The sequence below is a fragment of the Solenopsis invicta genome, chromosome 12, assembly GCF_016802725.1.
Source record: "Solenopsis invicta isolate M01_SB chromosome 12, UNIL_Sinv_3.0, whole genome shotgun sequence".
NCBI lineage: Eukaryota > Metazoa > Arthropoda > Insecta > Hymenoptera > Formicidae > Solenopsis > Solenopsis invicta.
In genome coordinates, this window is record NC_052675.1 from 15318872 (window position 1) to 15338936 (window position 20065).

Below are 20065 nucleotides of genomic sequence, written 5' to 3' on the forward strand. Positions count from 1 at the left end.
CGCGAGATTAATATAGATTTACCTATTAACGAGTTTACGACGCCACGCGCTCCCGCTCCGATCTGCATCGCGTTCGCTGCGCTTTGCAATCGGACAAAAATGACGAGCCGGCTTCATTCTCGTATGGGGAACGTACAACTTTACGCGTCACGACTGCGCTTTATAATTTCAATTTGGAATACTGTAGGCAGATTTGCGCACGTTACTCGCAATATCGACAATATATATTAATGCGAGATTGTTCATGATTTCGCTTACCTGTTAAACGAGCCGCGACGCCGCTTCCAATTCAGATGCGCCTCGCGTTCGTTGAGTTCTGCGTATGAAATGAAGATGGCGAGAAACGCGCGGCTTCGTCTTTCGCGCGCGGTTAACTTCACGCGCCAAGATCGATACTACGCATCTCAATCTTAACTTTGTGTTTATTTTTTGCAATACGATGCAAATTATTTTTTTTAAAACATATCAAAGATTATAATTACTTTTAAATTACAATAAAGAAATGTAAATAAATTAAAATATAAATCAAATTGTTTTTCTACATGACATCGATCGATATCAATTCGATTAATCATTTCTGAACTATTTCGACTATTCGACTGTCGAGGCATTTCGAGGTGTTGTATTTTGGAATAAAATATAAAAATATATTTTTTTTATAAATATATGACTTGTTTCAAATGTTCAAGAAAAGAAAGAGGAAGGATTAATTCACTACTTTCTACCGCATGAGATATCTCTCATATGTGTTTTTTTTCTGACGAAATAACCTAACATCTATATCCAATAAAATCTAACCTATTTTCAAGTGTGGGAGACACGTGTGATAGAGTGTGGTAGGTAGAACATTTCTGCGTTTATGAGATTTCAGAATTGAAATTGTTATGTCTGCAGTTTAATAGAGCGACCAACAATACCAGTAATAATGGACGAAATGTTGAAAGATGCGCGTTTCGCGCATATTGCGAGAGATCCGAAATTTCGTCGCATTCCCAAAGCCGAGAGAAAGGTGAAGATTGATCGTCGGTTTAAGGATATGTTTAAAAATGAGAAGTTCACCGTCAAATACACCACTGATAAGCGTGGTAGACCTGTCAATCAAACCACTACCGAAGATCTCAAAAAGTATTACGACCTGTCGAGCAGCGAGGATGAAGATGAGGATAACGATAATGATAAGGATGAGGATGAGGATGCATCTGTGCCATCTACAAGTAAGAAAGACGACACGAAAAAAATAAAAGATACCAAGGAGAAGAAAAAGATCAAGAAAGAAGAAGAAAAGAAAAAGAAAGCAGCAAAAGAAGTTAAATCGAAAATGGATTCTACGAAGGACTCTTTGAACAAGAAGAATCAAGATAAGAAGAGCAAAAATTATTTGAGTAAGAAAGATTTGTCTGGAACGAAAATGAAAGAGGAATGTTCCGATGATGATGATGAATCTGATAATGATTCCTCAGATGAGAGTGAACATGAATCTACCCAGAAGGAATGTTCTCAAACAGAGCTAGATAAAAATGAGAAACAGTTGCATAAAAAGAGAAAAGATGAAAATGCTAAACTTACAGATGAAATTAAAGAGAAATTAAGAGATCCTACTGTGAATTATGCCAGAGGAGAAGGTATTCTGATGACAGATAGTTCTTCAGAAGAAGAATCATCTGAAGCTAGTGGTAAAATATTATTCATTATATCTTATGTATTCTAAACATTTTTAAGTAACTACAATATATAAAAATAAATATTTTAATTTTGTTTAGATGATGAGGAAGAAATTGAGCATAACTGGGGAGAACTGGACAAAGAAGCTGATACAACAGATGAGGTCACACATCGATTAGCTATTTGTAATATGGATTGGGATAGAATACGTGCTGTGGACTTGATGATCTTGTTGAATTCATTCTTGCCCAGTGGTGGACTCATTCATTCAGTTACAGTAATATGATGATTAAAATAATTAGTAACATTATATAAAATATATTGATGCATTTTTGTTTTATATTTTGTATATTGTATTAGAAATATATGTAAAAACAAATTTAATTAAAACATTAATATTGATAGTAAAAAAGGAACAGTAAATTTGTAATAAAATAAAAATCATAATTATACTAATATATTGAATATATATTTTTTACTTTTAGATTTATCCATCAGAATTTGGTTTGCAGCGAATGAAGGAGGAAGAAATTAATGGACCAACAGAGCTAAAAAACAAAGCTACTAAGAATGAAGATGAAAATGAGGATGATGTATAAAATTATAACTTTGTTTTGCTTACAACTGTACAGTATATTTTTTCCATTAATCATTACATTGATCTTTCTCATAGAATGAAGAAGGAACAGAATATCATATGGAAAAATTGAGACAGTACCAATTGAACCGGTTGAAATATTATTATGCTGTTGCTGAGTTTGATTCTATAGAAACGGCAAACAAAGTATATACGGAGTGCGACGGTATTGAATATGAATCGACTGCGACTAGATTGGACCTTAGATTTATACCAGATGATATGACGTTTGATCAGGTATCTCTTTAAACCTATACAAGTTATATCAAAAGTTTATTAAGAAGCATGTAGTTTTATACATGAAATTCTTGTTGAAGAAAGCTAAAGAGATATGTACTGAGATACCAGATCCTGTGAAATATCAACCCAGACAATTTATAACAACGGCTTTACAACAAGTTAAAGTCCAGTTAACGTGGGATGAAACAGATCCAAATAGGCAAGAGTTTACGCAGAAATTAAATTTGGGAAAATTACAAGATATTGATGAAAATGATCTACAGACGTATCTGGCGAGCGGTAGTGAAGATGACTCGGGTATAATATTTTATATTTATTATATTTTGTATTAAATCTAAACTTATACATTATTTTATTATACTTATTTTTCTTTAGATACAGAAGAAAAGAAAGACATAATTGATGAAAAAACTGATGAAAACGATAATTCAGAATCAGACCAGGCAAACGATGATCCAATTGGAAAGTACAAATCGATATTAAAAAGTATTGAAGAAGAAGAAGAGGCAAAAAAGAACAAAGATGTTGAATTAGAATTCTCGTGGGGTTTAGGTACGAAAGAAAAGGTCGAAAAATTAGTCAAAGAGAGAATGAAAAATAAGGAACAACTTACACCTTTCGAGCAATATCTAGAGAAACGTAAAATGAAAAAGAAAGCTAAGAGAGAAGAAATGAGAAAGCTTAAAAAAGAAAGTCAAAAAAGCGATTCGGAAGATTCTTTGCCGTCTGATGTAGACATGAATGATAAATATTTTGTGGACGAATTCAAGAACAATAAATCTCGTAGAAAAGGAAAAAAAGATAACGAATATATTAGTGATTCGAACGAACAAGAAGAGAATCGACATAAAGCTGAGTTGGAGTTGCTTTTGATGGATCAAGATGAGGATGACAAAAAGCATTTCAACATGAAGCAAATCGAAGAAAACGCAACTATGTCGAAATCCAAACGAAAACGTCTTAACAAAAAGAAAAATGTACAAGAAGAAGCAAAAGAGGATAATTTTGAAGTTAATGTTAAGGATCCAAGATTTGGCGCTTTGTTCACGTCACATCATTTCAATATCGATCCTGCGGATTCCCATTATAGGAAGACAAAGGGTACAGAAGCTTTAGTTAATGAAAAATTAAAGAGAAGAGCTAATAGCGAAACACATGCAGAAGAAAATGTGAGTAAAAGAACATTTTTATTACCTATTTATGTATCCTATTCTCTAATATATATATATATTGAAACTTTCAGGTTAAGCAAACTAAAAAACCAAAAAGAGACGAAAAATTGCCGACGGAATTAAAAGCTCTAGTTAAATCTGTTAAGAAGAAAACGAAAAATATCACACAGCCAATAAAAGGATGACACAAATAATCATATTTATGTATTAATTAGTACATATTATATTTTATACATTAGTAAAGACACTGTTTTTATTTCAAGAGACGATTCTTTTTTATTTTCCAGTTTTTATAAAATATAAATAGCATTTTGTTTTTGACAATTGTAAGAAAATGTTAAATTTGGATAGTAATCTAAAATTGTTATTAATAAGAGATAATAAATTGACTAAAATTGTATAAATAAAACAATTATATAGCATAAGAAATTAAATATAGGTAAATTTATTATGTATATATATATATATATATACATGTCTATAATTTTTCTTATGAAAAGTGCACAATCAGAAAAGAAAAACTGCTTTAGTCTGAACTTCCATTATAATTAAAAAAACATGCACTCTCGGTTTTTAAATTTATGTTAATCTATATAAATTTAATTTACAGTTAGAAGTTTCGAAATTATATTTCCATATATTTTTTCGCAAATGAGGAAAAAATTATTGAACTCGTAATTTTTGTGGACAATTCCATTGCATATTCTATGTGCACGTGCCATTAATTGCTAGGGAATTTCTTAGCGCACCATCGCGTTACGACGTAAGTTGGCGTCAGTATTTAGTAAATGTTTTACGATTTGGCAAAATATATTTTCAAAACCGTAAAGCATAGATGCTTGCGTATTGATCCCGTCTGTACAAAAGTCAGATAGGCGAACAGACGGCACGATATCTCATCCTGTGTCACATTCTATTTGGGCAACACGTGTAATTCATCGGGATCGACTTCACGTACAAGTGTAAAGAAACATTGGTTATGTTCGCCATTCGTGTGAAAACAAATTGGGGAGCGATGTAGCGGTAAGTAAAGATCGGGAATCGGTTGTTCGCGTTAATATCACGGGAACTCTAACTCATGGTGCACTTGCAGCAACGCAAACACGTCCAGTTTGTACGTGCGGAGATTTTATTCACAACCGACTGGAACAAAAAGTCCGCCTAAATGTACGGCTGTGGCGGCAGCGGCGGCGGCAGCAGCAGCAGCAGCAGTAGTAGGTGTAGCAACGTCTCCTGCACGGAGCATCGAAATGTCCGACGGTTCTAAAATGGGCCTATTCGGCTCCAAGGACCGGAATCAGGAACAGAAAGAAAAATCTTCCAAAGACAACTCCCCAGCCCGTTATGCACCATACGGCGTTGACAGTGACACCGAGACATATGATACAGAAGCCCTGAGCATGATGGATATCAACGACATTATTGGTGTGCAGTCTGGCGAGCAGATCGGCGACTCTACTCTGGAAAGCGAGATCGCCGCTCTTTCGCGAATTATTACAGAATCCAAGGTAGAGCCAACTTTGCAATCAAAGGACTTAAAGCCTGTAATCCAACAGGGTTCTTCTAAGACACTGAATCCTACTTCTAGTACTCTATGTATTTCAAGTATTGATAATTCTGACAAATCTAGTATTGTGTCTGAAAAGTGTACAGATAGTATTTGTGAATTGCAGGAAGAAACATTTGATCTTACCTGTGAAAACGAGACATGTGCAGAACCGTCAATTGTAGATAAGAGTGCTTTGGAGAATGCAGATGTGAACTTTAAACTTGATGAAGCGTCTGACATAAAGACTACTGAAATAGTTGGTGATACATCTATGGTTTGTACATCAGAATCGTCTTCCAATGACAAGTCCTGCATTGAGATTAATTCATTGACTGTCACATCAAACGATACTTTACAGGAGACTGTCCAGGATGAGCAACAAGTGGATACTGCTTCTCCTACAGATTATGAGAAAAGTGTTGCTGAAAAGATGAAGACTGAAACTGTTGATAAAACCATTGACAATCAAAATGAAACAAAAAGTGGTGTAAAGCCTGTGGTAACAGTTGGAAACATTAGCAAGAGTTTGCAATTAATAGGAGAAGCATATAACTCTGAAGATTCAGAGGAAACAGATATGAATGATGCCGACTCGCCAAAAGAAACTTCATCACTTTCCCTTCCTAAAGAAACTTTGTCGCTGCCGGATATTTCTGCAAAACAACATAAGGAAGATAATTCTGAAATAACTGATGTGATGGAGCAAAATATTGAGATCTCTCCAAATTTCAATGACACTACCAGTGCAGTTGTCTCAGAAGAATCGAATGTGAAAATAGAAAATATTATAGATAGTAGAACAGAAGATCTAAATAAAACAGAGCCAGAAGATTCTAATCGAAGTGAAACATTGCAACAAGTTTTAGAGATAGAAAGAAATATAGACAATACTGTATCACATAAAGTAGCAGAGTGTGTTAATAATGAAATATCCAGTTGCACACAACAAAATGAAATAGAAATGGATACAACAAAAGAAACAGCATTAGAACATCAATCTTCCAATGAAACTGCAGACACAGTTGGTAATACTCCTGCCATATTGACAATGGAAAATACAGAAGAAAGCAAGGAAAGTACTGAAGTAGAATTAAATATATCAGTACTTGCTTCTGAAATGAAAAAACAAGATTCTGTAACTCCTAGTGAAAAAGAACTGCCCGATACAAGAAAAATAAATGATGATTGTTCTATTACTGATGATGCAAAGGAACTTATAAAAAATGTACTCGAGTGCGAAGATAAAGATACCATTTCAGTATCTGCACATAAGACAAAGGAATCTACTTTAACTGAGACATCTAATGAAGAAACAAGTATGACAAGTAAAAATAATGAACAGAAGGCAGATGTCACCAATGAAAGCTCTCAAATGATAAACGAGGTTGTTGCAATAACAGATAAAATTAATGATGATTCTCAAGAAACAGTTTTTAAACAAAAAGATTTTGAAAGAACTACTGTAACTTCTGATAATGAAGATAATGCAAGTGTAGTCGAGACTAAAATATCTGTGCCAATGGATACAAGTATACTTCAAACTACATCAGACATAACTGACAAAGAATTAGATTTAAATAAAGATATTACAATAATTCATCCAAATACCGAAGAAAAGAATGTAATAGCTGATGTACAACCTGCAGACAGTCATTTGCTAGGTGAGGAAGATTCAGATTTGAGCTCTAAAAATGTAATGATACAGAATGATACAACATCTGCTGATGTTAATAATTCTGAAGATACAAATGCTCACACGCAAGATATTCTTGAAACATTGACCTCGATTGAACATGAAAAATCTGTTGAACAATTTCCATCTGAGTCAGAAAAATCTGAAATTAATGATGCTACATCTAGTAAATTAGAAGAATTACATTCTGCTGCAATCTTGCATGAAGATTCAAGTAATACGAATGAAAGTATAAGCAAGCCTGAGACTAAAGAAATGGAGAATATAGAAAAAAAGATACCAGAAGCGGTATCGCCGTCCGTTAATAAAGATTACACTTTATCGATAGAAAATAATCTAGAGCAAACACCTGATCAATCTGAATCAAGTGTTCAAGAGCAAGTCAGATCGTCCATAGAGATAGAAAGAAAATTAACTTCGGAAAATGTTACGTCTTCCGATGTATTATCAAAGAACGATACAAATTCATCATTGACTGAAAATTTGACTGTTCCAGAAGATGATGTAATAAATTACATGTGCAATACAATACAGAAAGAAGATAAAGTTGTGGAAAATATTACTGCTGAAATTTCGTTGAACGAGACAGCAATGAAAGGTTTAGATGAAGATAAAGTTAAAGAAATTGAAAAAATTACTAAAAAAGTAGAAAAAATTAATGAAATAAATTTTGTTTCGGATTCAGCAATTCCGCAAGTAGATATTCAAACAAATTCGGAGAATATCAATTTACAAGATGAAGAGACGAAATCATGCGAAAGAATTGCAAAAATATCTACGGAATCGATTAATGTTAATGTAATTAAGACAGTTGAGGAGATTAATACGGAATCAATTGTAGAAGAATCCACTGATGACAATTTAAAAGAAGTACAATCGAATATCATCGATATCTCTTTATTACAAGAGAGTTCAAATGAAAAAATAAATGCTGAAAAATTAATGGAGAAACTGCCTCAAAATTTGGAAAGTTTGGATGCTTCAACTACTGCTCAAACCGTAGACGCTTTAGAAGGACTTTTGGACATAACACTTATGTCAGATAACGAAAATTCTTCGTTAAAGGATATGAAAACTGAAGATAAAGCTTTGATGGAAGAAATAGTAAATAAAAACATTGACATGGATCTTTTATTAGATCAAGCGAATCAAAGTGAAACAACCATGACGCAAAACTCGGACTACATAACAAACGTGATTGCTAGTTGTTTGTCAAATAGAGATAATGAAGCGAGCGAGACTGATATCAACATACCGAGTAACGATAAAACTACCGAAAATGAGGCTATTAGCTTAAAAATTAACGAAGACATGAGTACAGAATCAGTTAGTGAGACGATGGATAACGAGAAAATGGAAGAATCTCTTGGAACGGATAGCAATTTGCCACAGAACGATTTGGACATGGATTTCGAGAGCAACCGATTGGAGTCGGTCGACTCGGAAGAAAGTGAAACGAAGCTGGAATTGCCACAGGACATTCTGCTGGAAGGCGTAATGCCGAGTGAGAATCTTTCCCGACATGCCGATACTCCGACTGTTATCGAGAATTCACAATCGAGTTCGGAGATCTCCGAGTTGGAATCTGCGGTGAAGTTCTTGCAAGAATCTGAGGAGCAAACGATAGACTCGTTGGTGCTCTCGCCAAAAATGGTGGAGAGCGTCGTCGAGGACATAACGAAACAGGCGAACGCGGAGCTCTATGTGCCTGACGAAATAGACAATTTTGCGAACGCCGAATCCGAATTAGAGCATCTGAGAGATGTCACTGCTGCAGATTCTATCTCTATTTCAGAAGCTGAGATCATATCGGAAGCCGCTAAGCTAGAGAACGAGCGAAAATTTGCGACGCAGATGCAGAGCGTTCCCAGTATCGTCGTGAAGGATACCGAAGAAATAAGAGAGGAAACAGAGAATCGCACGTGTTCGAAGACTTCTTCGTCCGATACCGCTTCTGTTGCGGATAGCTCCTTGAGTGCGCAAACGGCGGAACAATCGCACGAAGAAAAAGGAGCTGTACCCGACATTAGATCATTGTCGAACGAAGGTATTCTGAAAGCGTGCGAACTGATCCCAAGAGTATCGATATTGGAGGAGCGACTGAAAGAACCGCCGAAGATCGAGATACCCATTCCGGATTCGACTAAAGCGTTAGAATCTTCCATTAGCCCGAACGATAGTCTTCTTATACCGAAGGATGCAAGAGTTATGGCATACTCGAGGATGTTGGAATCGCCGAAATCGGCTGATAAAATTGAATTAAAGGGTGCTGACACGTCACGCAAAGATTTCGAGAAACACTCGGACTTGGAAAATGTCGGTTCGCCGAGAATAATCTTGAAGATCGCCAAATCGGCGATCACCGACTGTAGCGAACCGCGATCACCGAAGAGTCCAAAGATCCGATCGGCTACGAATTCACCGAATCCGGATGACAGTCCAGGTCAGAAGTTGGGAAAGATTAAATTGAAGCTGTCGAAGGGAGGTCATCCTTCTATAATATCTAACGAGAATTTGGATGAAGTCAATCAATGGCACACCACCGAGAATACATCGTCACTATCTCCCATCGGCATGAAGATCAAGCTGTCTAAAACTGGCGATGCTTCGATCGTTGGTACAGAGAAACACGAAAGTCTGGATGATTCGAAAGAGACGAAGTACAAAATCGAAGAGCCGAAGAGAACGGATTCGCCGATCGGTATGAAAATCAAACTGTCGAAGTCTGGAGACGCTTCGATCATCTCTGATTCCAGGCAGCAAGACGCCAAAGAAGCTCTTACGAAACACAAGGAAAAATTAGAGATGCCCCAGGGAAGCCCGAAAAGGACAGAATCGCCAATTGGAATGAAAATCAAGCTTTCCAAAACTGGTGACGCTTCTATCATTCAAACCGACAGGCAAGAATCTTTAGAAGAGCACAAGGAAGTCGCACAGAAAAGAACCGATTCTCCGATCGGTATGAAAATTAAACTATCGAAGACTGGTGACGCTTCCATTGTATCTTCGGATACTCCCGAGGACTCGACTACGAAAGTGAAGGAGAAGCAGGACTATTTGGAACTACCGAAAAGGACCGAGTCTCCGATCGGAATGAAGATAAAGCTATCCAAATGCAAGGGCAGTGCATCTATTATTTCTGTAGACAACACTGAAGATACAAGAGACAAATTAGAAGTACCCGATCCACCTAAACGCACCGAGTCACCACTCGGTATGAAAATAAAGTTATCTAAAACCGGAGACGCGTCTATTATACATTCCGAAGTCACAGAAGACGTTAAAGAAACGAGACACAAAGACAAGTCTGAGATATCGCAAGACACAACGAAAACGTCAGAGTCCTCTGGGCTCAAAATCAAGATGAAGACAGGTGAAGCGACATCGTTGGTTTCATCGGACGTTACCGAGGAGCAAGATGCGTTACAAACCGAATCATCCACGGGTAGCATTCCAAAGATCAAGGTATCCAAATCTGGGGATACGTCGGTAGTTTCTAATAAAACGGAGTCAACGGAAGAATCGAAGTCACGAGAAGGTCAAGGAGAAGTGCCAAAAAGAACGGAATCTCCACTCGGTATGAAAATCAAACTGTCAAAAAGCGGCGACGCTTCCATTGTGCAAAGCGAAGTTATCGCTGAGGAGCATCAAAGTAAGACTACACGTGCAACTGATGCGGAATATTCGAAAGGCGGCGACTCATCTCTCGGGATGAAGATCAAGCTATTCAAGACGGGCGACGCTTCAGTATTGGAGACATCACCTTCCGGTTCTTCCGAAAAGAAAGAAAAGCAGCAGCGGCGCAGAGACACCGCCGAATCGCCGCTGGAAATGAAGATCAAACTGTCCAAGACCGGTCACCCTACGATCGTGACTTGTGACAGTCACAGCGAGTCCTCCACGCACAAAGGTAAGGATCCAACCGCTGTAGATCCAGTAAATTTATCTCAGAGATATATGGAGCACGCTGCAGGGCATAAGGAATCTCCATTGAAGATTCTTAAAACCGGCAGCCATCATCCGTCTATTCTACAAAGCAATCGTTCTGAGCTGACGATCGAGCCGGTGCAGGTGCAGAGCAGAAAGCAACCGGCGGAGAACACTCAGCAGCAGATCGAGATATCGTCCAAGCGTAAAGACGTAACTATCTCACCGGTTGAGAGCAAAAAGTCCAAGCTGGAGGCGCAGCTCTCGCAGATCTTGCCGGAGGTTACCATACAACCGGTGATGTGTCGGGATCAGAAACAGCAACAGCAACAACTGTTGTTCGATCCGAAGACGAGTCTAATCAGTCGACAGCAAATGAACGTGATCAATCAAGAGATCAGTATCACACAAGTACGGCCAGATAATTCGTCCGACAAGTTCAAGGATATATGCAAAAATTCGCCGGGTGGATTATCGGATTGCGAGATCATCGAACATCGCCCGGAGCTGATAATCGTCAACGAGAACTCGAACTCCAGTCAGGATGTCGTCATCATTGAAGAGGTAACGCCCAATAGAACGGCCGATATTAAGGTGCCAAAAAAGAGAGGCAGACCGCGAAGAAATCCCGCAGCGGTACAGCAAAGTCAGCAGTCTACGCAAATGCTAATGCCCAGGGATCCCTTAGCGTTGGATGAGGTACAGCAAGTTCCTCCACAACCATTCGAGCATAGGGAAAATGAGAGACCTAAGAGAACCTGCAGGAGTCAGAAAAGTTACGCTCCTCCAAAGAGAGGCAGGGGAGGGCGAGGTTTGTGTTTCTCTCATAATTAATACTTTATGTATAAGGATTGAAAGTAAATTATGAGTATTCTGTTTTATGAATCGACTTTACATTACGAGAAAATATCTAATAAACATGCAAGTGACGAAGGATATTTACGTAAACATTATTTGAAATATACATGAGATGACTTGTGGCTCCGTGTGAAAACGGCCGATTTGTAGTCAGCAAGTCTCAGATATAATCTTGCATTCTGCATATATCTCGATTTATAAGGGGTTGAAAGTTAAAGATTGTGGATAATGAAATATAAGATGAATTAAATTGTTGACCCGATAAACTCTCGATATTAATTTTTCCACGACACATTAATTTACAATTAATTAAATTAACGTATAATTTATATAATTATTTATAATTTGTAAATTTAAACAAATTCTTCAACAATCTGTGAGAAGGTGGATATTTTCGATTCAAAAGAGCAATCTCATAGATGTGAAAAATTATCTAATAAACTTAAATAATTTAGTATAAAATCAAGATAAACCATCTTAAAATTTTTTATTACAGCAAGAAAAAAGTTTTATAAGTACCAGAAAGCTTTTTAAATTGATGGAATCTGTTTTTTCTTTTTTTTTAATTGCTTCTAAATATAAAAATTATATTTGAAATTATTTAAAGAAATATAGTAATTAAATATGTGTGTATATGGAAATTTTAATGACTTTTTAAAAATGCTCTATTTTTTAGTTTATAAATTGTATAATTTATATAGTTTATAAATTATTCTGTTATGATGTCAATTAGATATAGAATATATAAGATGAGACTTTACCAATAATTAATAAGTAATCTTAATTGCTTGTAATACATAATATATAGTATAATATATACACTAATATTTCAGCCTTAGACATCATATCATGAACAGTTTCTCATCATATTTTGCGTTTTATATCTTCTACTTTGAATAAAGACTGTTCCAAATAAAAAATTAACAAACATCTATTTTATGTATAAATATGAAAATAAAAATACAAAACTAGTAGCAAAATTATATTGAAAAACTTTCTCAGACAAAAAGATATCCTCATCATCTTTTTGAAATTAAAAAAAAGATACATTCGAAAAAAATACAGTACGCAACAAAGCTGTATACATAACAAATAATTTATAAAAAAATATATATATATATACAAAAGAAAAAAGGCATAATTTCCACTTTACAATACTTATTTATAGATAGTTTAATATTTTTATAACTTCTCTCTAACATAAGATATTAATTTTATGATGCATATTTAGGACGCGGTAAACGGAAACTGGATAACGTAGAACCTCAAGTTGGAAAAAAGTCTCGTGTAGATCAAGACTTAACCGCTATAGAGGCATCTACGATGGCTGTCATCACTCTCGACGAAACACCAGTGCAACAAGAATCACTTCGGAAATCATCAGAACTATACAAGGCACTGAAACAACCACCCGTAGATCGTAAAGGTTCCGCATTAAGTCGCAAAGAAGCGAGCAAAAAGGATTCTAAAGCCTCGAACTCTGAGATTGCGATGCTAGATCCTACAAGTTTGTCATGCCTTCAAGAAGATCCAACGAAAGCGTCTACGAGTCAAGACCCGTTGGTCTCAAAAGCTGACGAGGAACATAAGAAACCAGCCTTAGAAATTATTTCTGAAAGAACACAGAAATCAGCATTAAAGCAACAAGCTGAGAGTAAAGGTAAGATGTCGGACGGAATTAAGGAGGTACCTATACCTCCCGGACATTCAAATTGGCTGACGCCAACGTCGAAGAAGCAAGCAGATTTGACGACCATTAGAGGCGAAACAGTGTCGACGGTGCAAGTGATCGACGAAGAAACAAGAATGAGCGCCGAATCTGGTTCAAGGTCTCAAACGCCGGCTAGAAATATACCAGCACCGAGTATGTATTTGCATTAATATTAATATATAATAATATATTATATATTAAAATATAATTTGATAAAAATACAGCGTAATAATAAACTATGTTAATATGCCATCATTAATATTGCAATTTATTGTAGTAGCGTAAATATTATTTTCTCGTTGTTTTAAAGTTTATATTACATGTTGCACAAGTAGAACATGTGCTGTTTTACATGTAGTATATTTTAATAATAAAATTTTAAATTGTATTTAATAGAGAACTTTGACCGATATGTGAAGACACAATATTAAATAATTGAAATACCTTATCAGTCATAGCAAGATTTTAGTGCTGATTTATTATATGATTTTATATACTTTTTCAAGATTTATAAACTTTTACACGAAACTACGCGCCGAATAAATTTTTGGTCTTAAAAGTTGAGCAAGAAATAATAGTGTCATATCATTAAATTGAAAGTCAATTTAATAATAAATAATGGTAACACATATCTAATGTGGCAATGATGCCAATGGAAACCCTTTCCTTCTGAAAAGAAATAAACTGTAAAAAATGCGCGCAATTTTGTGAACTTGGAATATAAAAAAAACGCAATAATCAAACGCACTACGAATCCACTATGATCTATAAGACATTTCAATTGTTTGTAATATAATTTTTTATTTTTTATTTTACATATATTGTGTGTGTATATATAAAATTTCTACACTGATATTTATTTTATTGTTATATCTTTCTATTTTCTTATTTGTAGTCTTTATATTTTAAGAATAATATTTTTATTTAATTATATCTGACTTAGGCCTGATTGGGCTAACATTTTGGCTTTAAGCGAGACTTAAACATGTATCTGTTTGTCTCTATTTATTTATATAGAAAGAAAAATAAAGACAGATACATGTTTAAATCTCACTTAAAGTCATTTGGCAACCGGGTCTTAAAAATATATTCTGTGCATTGCAGTTATATTTTTTTTTCAGTTAATATTTTACTAACAATACTTACTGATCTAAGTGAAATTATATTAAAATAAGATAATTATAATATAAAAATAATATAATTTTTATATTAATAATATAATATTTTATAATTTTTTATAAGATTGAATCTCTTTAGAAAAAATATTGTTATTTTAGTCATTGAAGAGTTGAGTTGGTTGAATTGAATATATTGGTACACATCCAAAACTTCAAGCCAGCTAAGAATAGATCTTTTCTTGTGGCAAGATGTCTCTCAAGTAACTAAATACGAAATTGTAATGATGTGCTCATATACGAGGCAGTGTACATCATTTCTTTTATTTGCAATATGTGTTGCAATTATGCTGTGCTTAGCAGCGCTAAAAGCGCTCATATTGATTCGTATTTCATCTATATAAATATGTATACGCTGTCTGTGTGTTTGTACATATATTTATAAAAAATATTTTTTGACTGTGTAAATTGTGTCGATATGATGTGGCGGTCATGTTTTAAAATCTTAAACTTTTATAATGGATTTTATTTATATTCAGTGAAAAGAATCTTTAAATCATGAAAATATATTAAATATAATAAAATATAAGAAATATAACAAAATGATTTAAAATAAACGTAAGGCATTTTTTGAATAAAATTTAATTACAATTATTAATCTGGGCTTCAAAAAAAAAATAATTAAAGTTATAATAAAGTATATGAATTTTTTATTATATCTATATGTCAACAATATTAATGATATTAACATTAAGGAAAAGCTAAAAAGTTATATAAATATATAATATTTTTTTATTTATTTAATGAATTTTACAAGAACTTATCTTTGAAAAAAACTCTATTATGATATATCTCTGATAATCTATTGGCTGCATTTTCCTACATAGAAATTAATTTTTTTACAGCTTCGGAGACAATAATAAATGAAGAGTCGCAGGGTAGCGTCCTGAGCACTGCCACGACAGAATCGGAAAAAGTCAAAGTAAAGAACCGTAGAATGGAGATTAATTTTGATCCCGATGAAGGACCTTTCACCGTTGATAAAATAGCGGAATATGAGTGGCCACTAGATCGAAAGGGTGAAACCTTTATGATACAAGAACAGATATCACAGTATCTTGGCGTAAAGTCTTTTAAACGTAAATATCCTGATCTCAAACGTAGAGTAGTTGATATGGAAGAGAGAAATTATTTGAGAGAGAATGGATTAGTCAGTGAAGCAATGTGTGATATGGGTAAGTCTGTGACTTATAGCAAAAGTTATTACATAATGTATTTATTATTGTTTTATCATGTTACATAGGATTAACTGCAGTATGTAGCTCGGAAGTATTAGACGTAATGTGCAGTGATTTCCCTGATCAGTACGAAGAATATCGTAAGCACATGCGCGAGAAACAAGTTAAAGAACATTCCAAAAAGCAGAAGGAATTAACGGCAGCAGCAAATGCAGAGAGAAACAGGATAGACCTCGCGGAAATGGCCATGCAATCCGCATTTGCATGGAACGCTAACTTAAACAAAGCTCGCAAGGAACAGCGCAAATATTGCTTAGATTTACAGACTTTCACGATTCAGCAACCGCAAAAGCAACACAAAAACGATTCGGAGCACAAAGTAGGTCATTATCCTGTTGCTCTGATACCAGGACAATATACCGATTATTATCGAGAATATACACCAGCGGAACTGAGATATTATCCGCTGAATACGGTCTTATATGGACCCACACGACCTAATGAGCGTAAAAGTGATAGTCAGTCGGAAGGTTCTCAAAGCGATAGCGATAGCGAATCATCCTCTGATGACTCAAGGTTGGTAGCGATGTTATAAAATATTATATAGATTATTTTTAAGATTTATGTATAAAATAAATTATTGTATATGCAGAATGATTTCACACACAAAATAAGGTGCCATTTACAATCATGTTTTTTGAGCGATTTTGAATTTAATCACATAATACTTTTGATTTATTAAAATTAATATTTATTTATAACAATATATAAATAAGTACAAACATATAATGTATAATGATTGCATTCGACTAGTTCGTCCTCCAGCGAAGGTACGCAAGATACGGAAGGATCTCAATCAACTATGGACGAAGTAGACATGGAAATCTCAAACGCAAAGGATGATCCAAAATTGAAATGCAAAATGTGCCTGAAAGTTTTAAACAAACATAACAAAAACGAAATATTAATTCAATGTGGTACATGCAATGGAAATGGTAAATATTTACATTGCGAATTCAATTGTATACGACTTTGTATTTTTTTTATGGAGCTTTCAACCGAGGCTATTTATTATTTATTATTTTTAGTTCATCCATCCTGCATAGATTTAACATTGGATATGGTACCACACATCCAATCGTATGCATGGCAATGCACCGATTGTAAGACGTGTGCGCAATGTCACGATCCCGCAGACGAGGATAAAATGCTCTTCTGTGATATGTGCGATCGTGGGTAAGTTGCACATACTTTCGCAAATTTGATATTACATTACAACTCAGAAACTATCGTTGCTTTAATGATTGTCTTAAATTTAAAAAAAAGACGTAAATAAAAATATAAATTCTAATTTTTATAAATATTCTATGAAACCTATAAATTATATGTATATAGTTATATGTATAGCTCTTGCTTCTATATAATATAACTTGATGCCACATATTTAGGTACCATATCTATTGTGTTGGTTTACGACGTGTACCGCAAGGGAGATGGCATTGTCAAGAGTGCGCTGTATGCGCGAACTGTGGTTCGAGGGAACCCGGTGGTGCTAATTCGGACCGAAACAGCGTTGCGCAATGGCAGCACGAATATAAAAAAGGCGAGAAAAATACTCGAGTATATGTCTCGACGCTTTGTGTACCGTGTTCGAAGTAAGTATAGTTGATTGTTAATTTTTCCGAACTATGCTGGGCTTTAATTGCTTGATAATTTCTATGGCTCACACCATAACACTTTTTTAACATCTTTTCTTTTCATTACATCAAATATTTATGCGGATTGTTCAATAAGAGATATATTTGACGAACAGAGATTGATATTTTTTATCAAGAATTTATAGATATTCTTTATCAAGAATAGTTTTTCTTGTTTTTTAAAGTGCTCCTTATGACTCACTTAATTTAAAACTTTTAAATATCTTGAGGTAAGTATACCTCTTCACAGCTTTAAGTCAAAATTCTCTTAAAATTAAATTACAAGTAAATAAAATTTAAAAAAACTGATTAAAATTAGCTAAAAAATATACTTGAATTATACATTGATTAGTTATAAATCGAGAATGGTTTTAGAGCTTTGTTAAAGAAAAATCTTTACTATCAAATTACACAATGAGAAGCATTAGCACGTGACATATCGCCTTCTGCCTTCCTCCATGTACTGAGCACCACCATAATACATAATATACCCTTACCTGAATTCACTAACCACATGATCTTTATGCGATAACAAGGCTGTGGCGAAAGGGTCGCTATTGCCCGCACTGCAGTCGCTGTCATACCGCCCAAAGGCTCGACCTGGAATCGAATCTAGTGCATTGCAGCGCATGTGACAAGTATCTGCACTTAGGTATTGACACAAAGTTTTCATACAATTCGGTTAATTTAACATTTTGAGCGCCGAATACACGCATCGCACATCAACTTGTGCTTCCGACTTCATGCAAGTAAAAATCATGGCAAATATTACACTAACTCAGCAAAATTGGCATATTTTAAACCAATGAAATTAATAAGCACATCATTGTACTCCCACAAATTTTATTTTGTGTACTCGATAATTGCAAGAACAATATCATAGACCACGCAGCTTAACTTTCAAGAGGCGTTCAAAGTGTTATTTTGTTCATTGCATGTTGCGATGTAGGAGCCTTTGCACGCGCTATCAAGTTTTGTTTGATCATCGCTATTTTAAAAGCCATATTAAAATTATTTGCTATTTAGTGCGTACATATGTACATTTGCATTTCTATCTTTTTAATTCTTCCAAATAAGAAATTATAAATTATAGTAGATGCTAAAAGTGCAAAGGTGTTTAATTAGATTCAATCCTACATATATTGTCTGTCATCTGAACAATTTTTAAAATATTTTATCTTTATTTTTTATTAATTAGTTTTCATTATTTATTTCTTGATGATATTTCTTGCTTTAAATCATGAAATAAATAAACTTAAAGGAAAAAGAATGATCTGCTCAAGACAAAAATATCTAGACACCTATGTTCTTATGCAGCTACTGTTGCGAAACATTACATATCCGTATTAAATATATCTGTAATCATATAATTTTTTTTCAGAGTGCGTGGAGACCAAGGGAGTAGTGGTTGACAAAAAAAATTATCTATGTGATTTCTGTACACCGTCGACCAGCCAACAAGTGGTAAAGCCTTTGATGTCGAAGGTGCTCAAAACGTGAATGATTATTGTAACATTTTCCATATGAAAAAAGAATATCGTGCTGTATAATACTAATGCCAGTGCAGTGTATATTACATTATATTAAAGTAAATAAGTTTTTTATTCAGTGCGTTTGTGAACGAATACGCGCAAGATTTTCTTCTGGAGTACTTCATGACAAACTAATTGTACATAGTTGTACATCATTTAATTATGAATTTTTAATCTATTGTTTATCGCGAGTGAATTGTTTAATAAGAAAAAGACTGAATGTTTAGTTTTGATTACGAACATGTCAAAATTACAAAATATATACAGAGTGTACGAGAAATCGCGCACTTTCTCTTGATTGTAGATTCTTTGACGAATTTTAAATTAATCTTTATACATCATAAGCTTAATTAAACATGCATTTTGTAACACTCTCTTTTGCATACAGTATTAAAAAAGAATTTTTTTGTAAAATAAATTTATTTAATATAAACTGAGAAATAAGGCATCACATGTTTACATTTCACAAACTTAATTTGCGGAAACTACGGCTTATTATTTACAAAAATATAAATGCAGAATAAGACCGTTGTTCTTCACGTAATCATAAAATCGAAAGCGAGCGATTTTCTAAACGTTCTGTATAGATGAAATTATGTAAAAGTAAATTTTTTATGTTAAATGTAATTGTAACAACAAAACGAAATTTTACATCAAATGAAAGATAATATATATAATTTATTTTTAAAAAATTATATAATTTGTATTAATAAATAATATATTTTAGCAAATATATATTATTTACTATACAATATGTATATATAATTTTTTAAATAAATTATATATTATTAGTATAATTTATTCTTCAAAATTTTAACCATAAATATTATATTAAAAATCATATTTTTTATCACCTTTATCTTTACCTACATTCAGGATACTGTCATTACAAAGACTATAATTTTATTCTTCGTTTTCGAAGAATTTGAAATACTACTATTAGGCAAACTCTTTTTTTCTAAATTATCTCTGCTATTCCCGAAGAGAAACAACCATATCAATAAACCATTAATGAGTTTTGTAAAATATCATCA

The 20065-nt window shown here is 34.1% G+C and overlaps 2 protein-coding genes across 7 annotated transcripts; both read left to right on the forward strand.

The window, feature by feature from the left end:
• Nucleotides 1-555: 555 nt before the first annotated feature.
• LOC105201755 (ESF1 homolog) lies at nucleotides 556-3977 on the forward strand. 3 transcript variants are annotated; one of them, XM_039455880.1, is made up of 9 exons: nucleotides 599-617; nucleotides 695-836; nucleotides 895-1673; nucleotides 1761-1939; nucleotides 2148-2255; nucleotides 2336-2536; nucleotides 2617-2836; nucleotides 2915-3708; nucleotides 3783-3977. In XM_039455880.1, the coding sequence occupies exons 3-9, from the start codon at nucleotides 926-928 to the stop codon at nucleotides 3894-3896; spliced, it is 2364 nt and encodes a 787-aa protein (XP_039311814.1). In that variant the 5' UTR covers nucleotides 599-617; nucleotides 695-836; nucleotides 895-925; the 3' UTR covers nucleotides 3897-3977. The 3 variants fall into 3 exon arrangements, with proteins under 3 accessions (XP_039311815.1, XP_011168229.1, XP_039311814.1); XM_011169927.3 differs by having other exon boundaries at nucleotides 559-836; XM_039455881.1 differs by having other exon boundaries at nucleotides 556-1673.
• A 502-nt stretch (nucleotides 3978-4479) lies between these two features.
• LOC105201756 lies at nucleotides 4480-19479 on the forward strand. Of its 4 annotated transcripts, none has more exons than XM_026135930.2 (11): nucleotides 4480-4734; nucleotides 4805-5534; nucleotides 5619-11691; nucleotides 12970-13602; nucleotides 15470-15799; nucleotides 15868-16378; nucleotides 16616-16797; nucleotides 16891-17038; nucleotides 17251-17457; nucleotides 18036-18151; nucleotides 18881-19479. In XM_026135930.2, the coding sequence occupies exons 2-11, from the start codon at nucleotides 4962-4964 to the stop codon at nucleotides 18997-18999; spliced, it is 8892 nt and encodes a 2963-aa protein (XP_025991715.1). In that variant the 5' UTR covers nucleotides 4480-4734; nucleotides 4805-4961; the 3' UTR covers nucleotides 19000-19479. The 4 variants fall into 4 exon arrangements, with proteins under 4 accessions (XP_025991715.1, XP_025991716.1, XP_011168230.1 ...); XM_026135931.2 differs by having other exon boundaries at nucleotides 4805-5219; nucleotides 5385-11691; XM_011169928.3 differs by having other exon boundaries at nucleotides 4805-11691.
• Nucleotides 19480-20065: the final 586 nt, after the last annotated feature.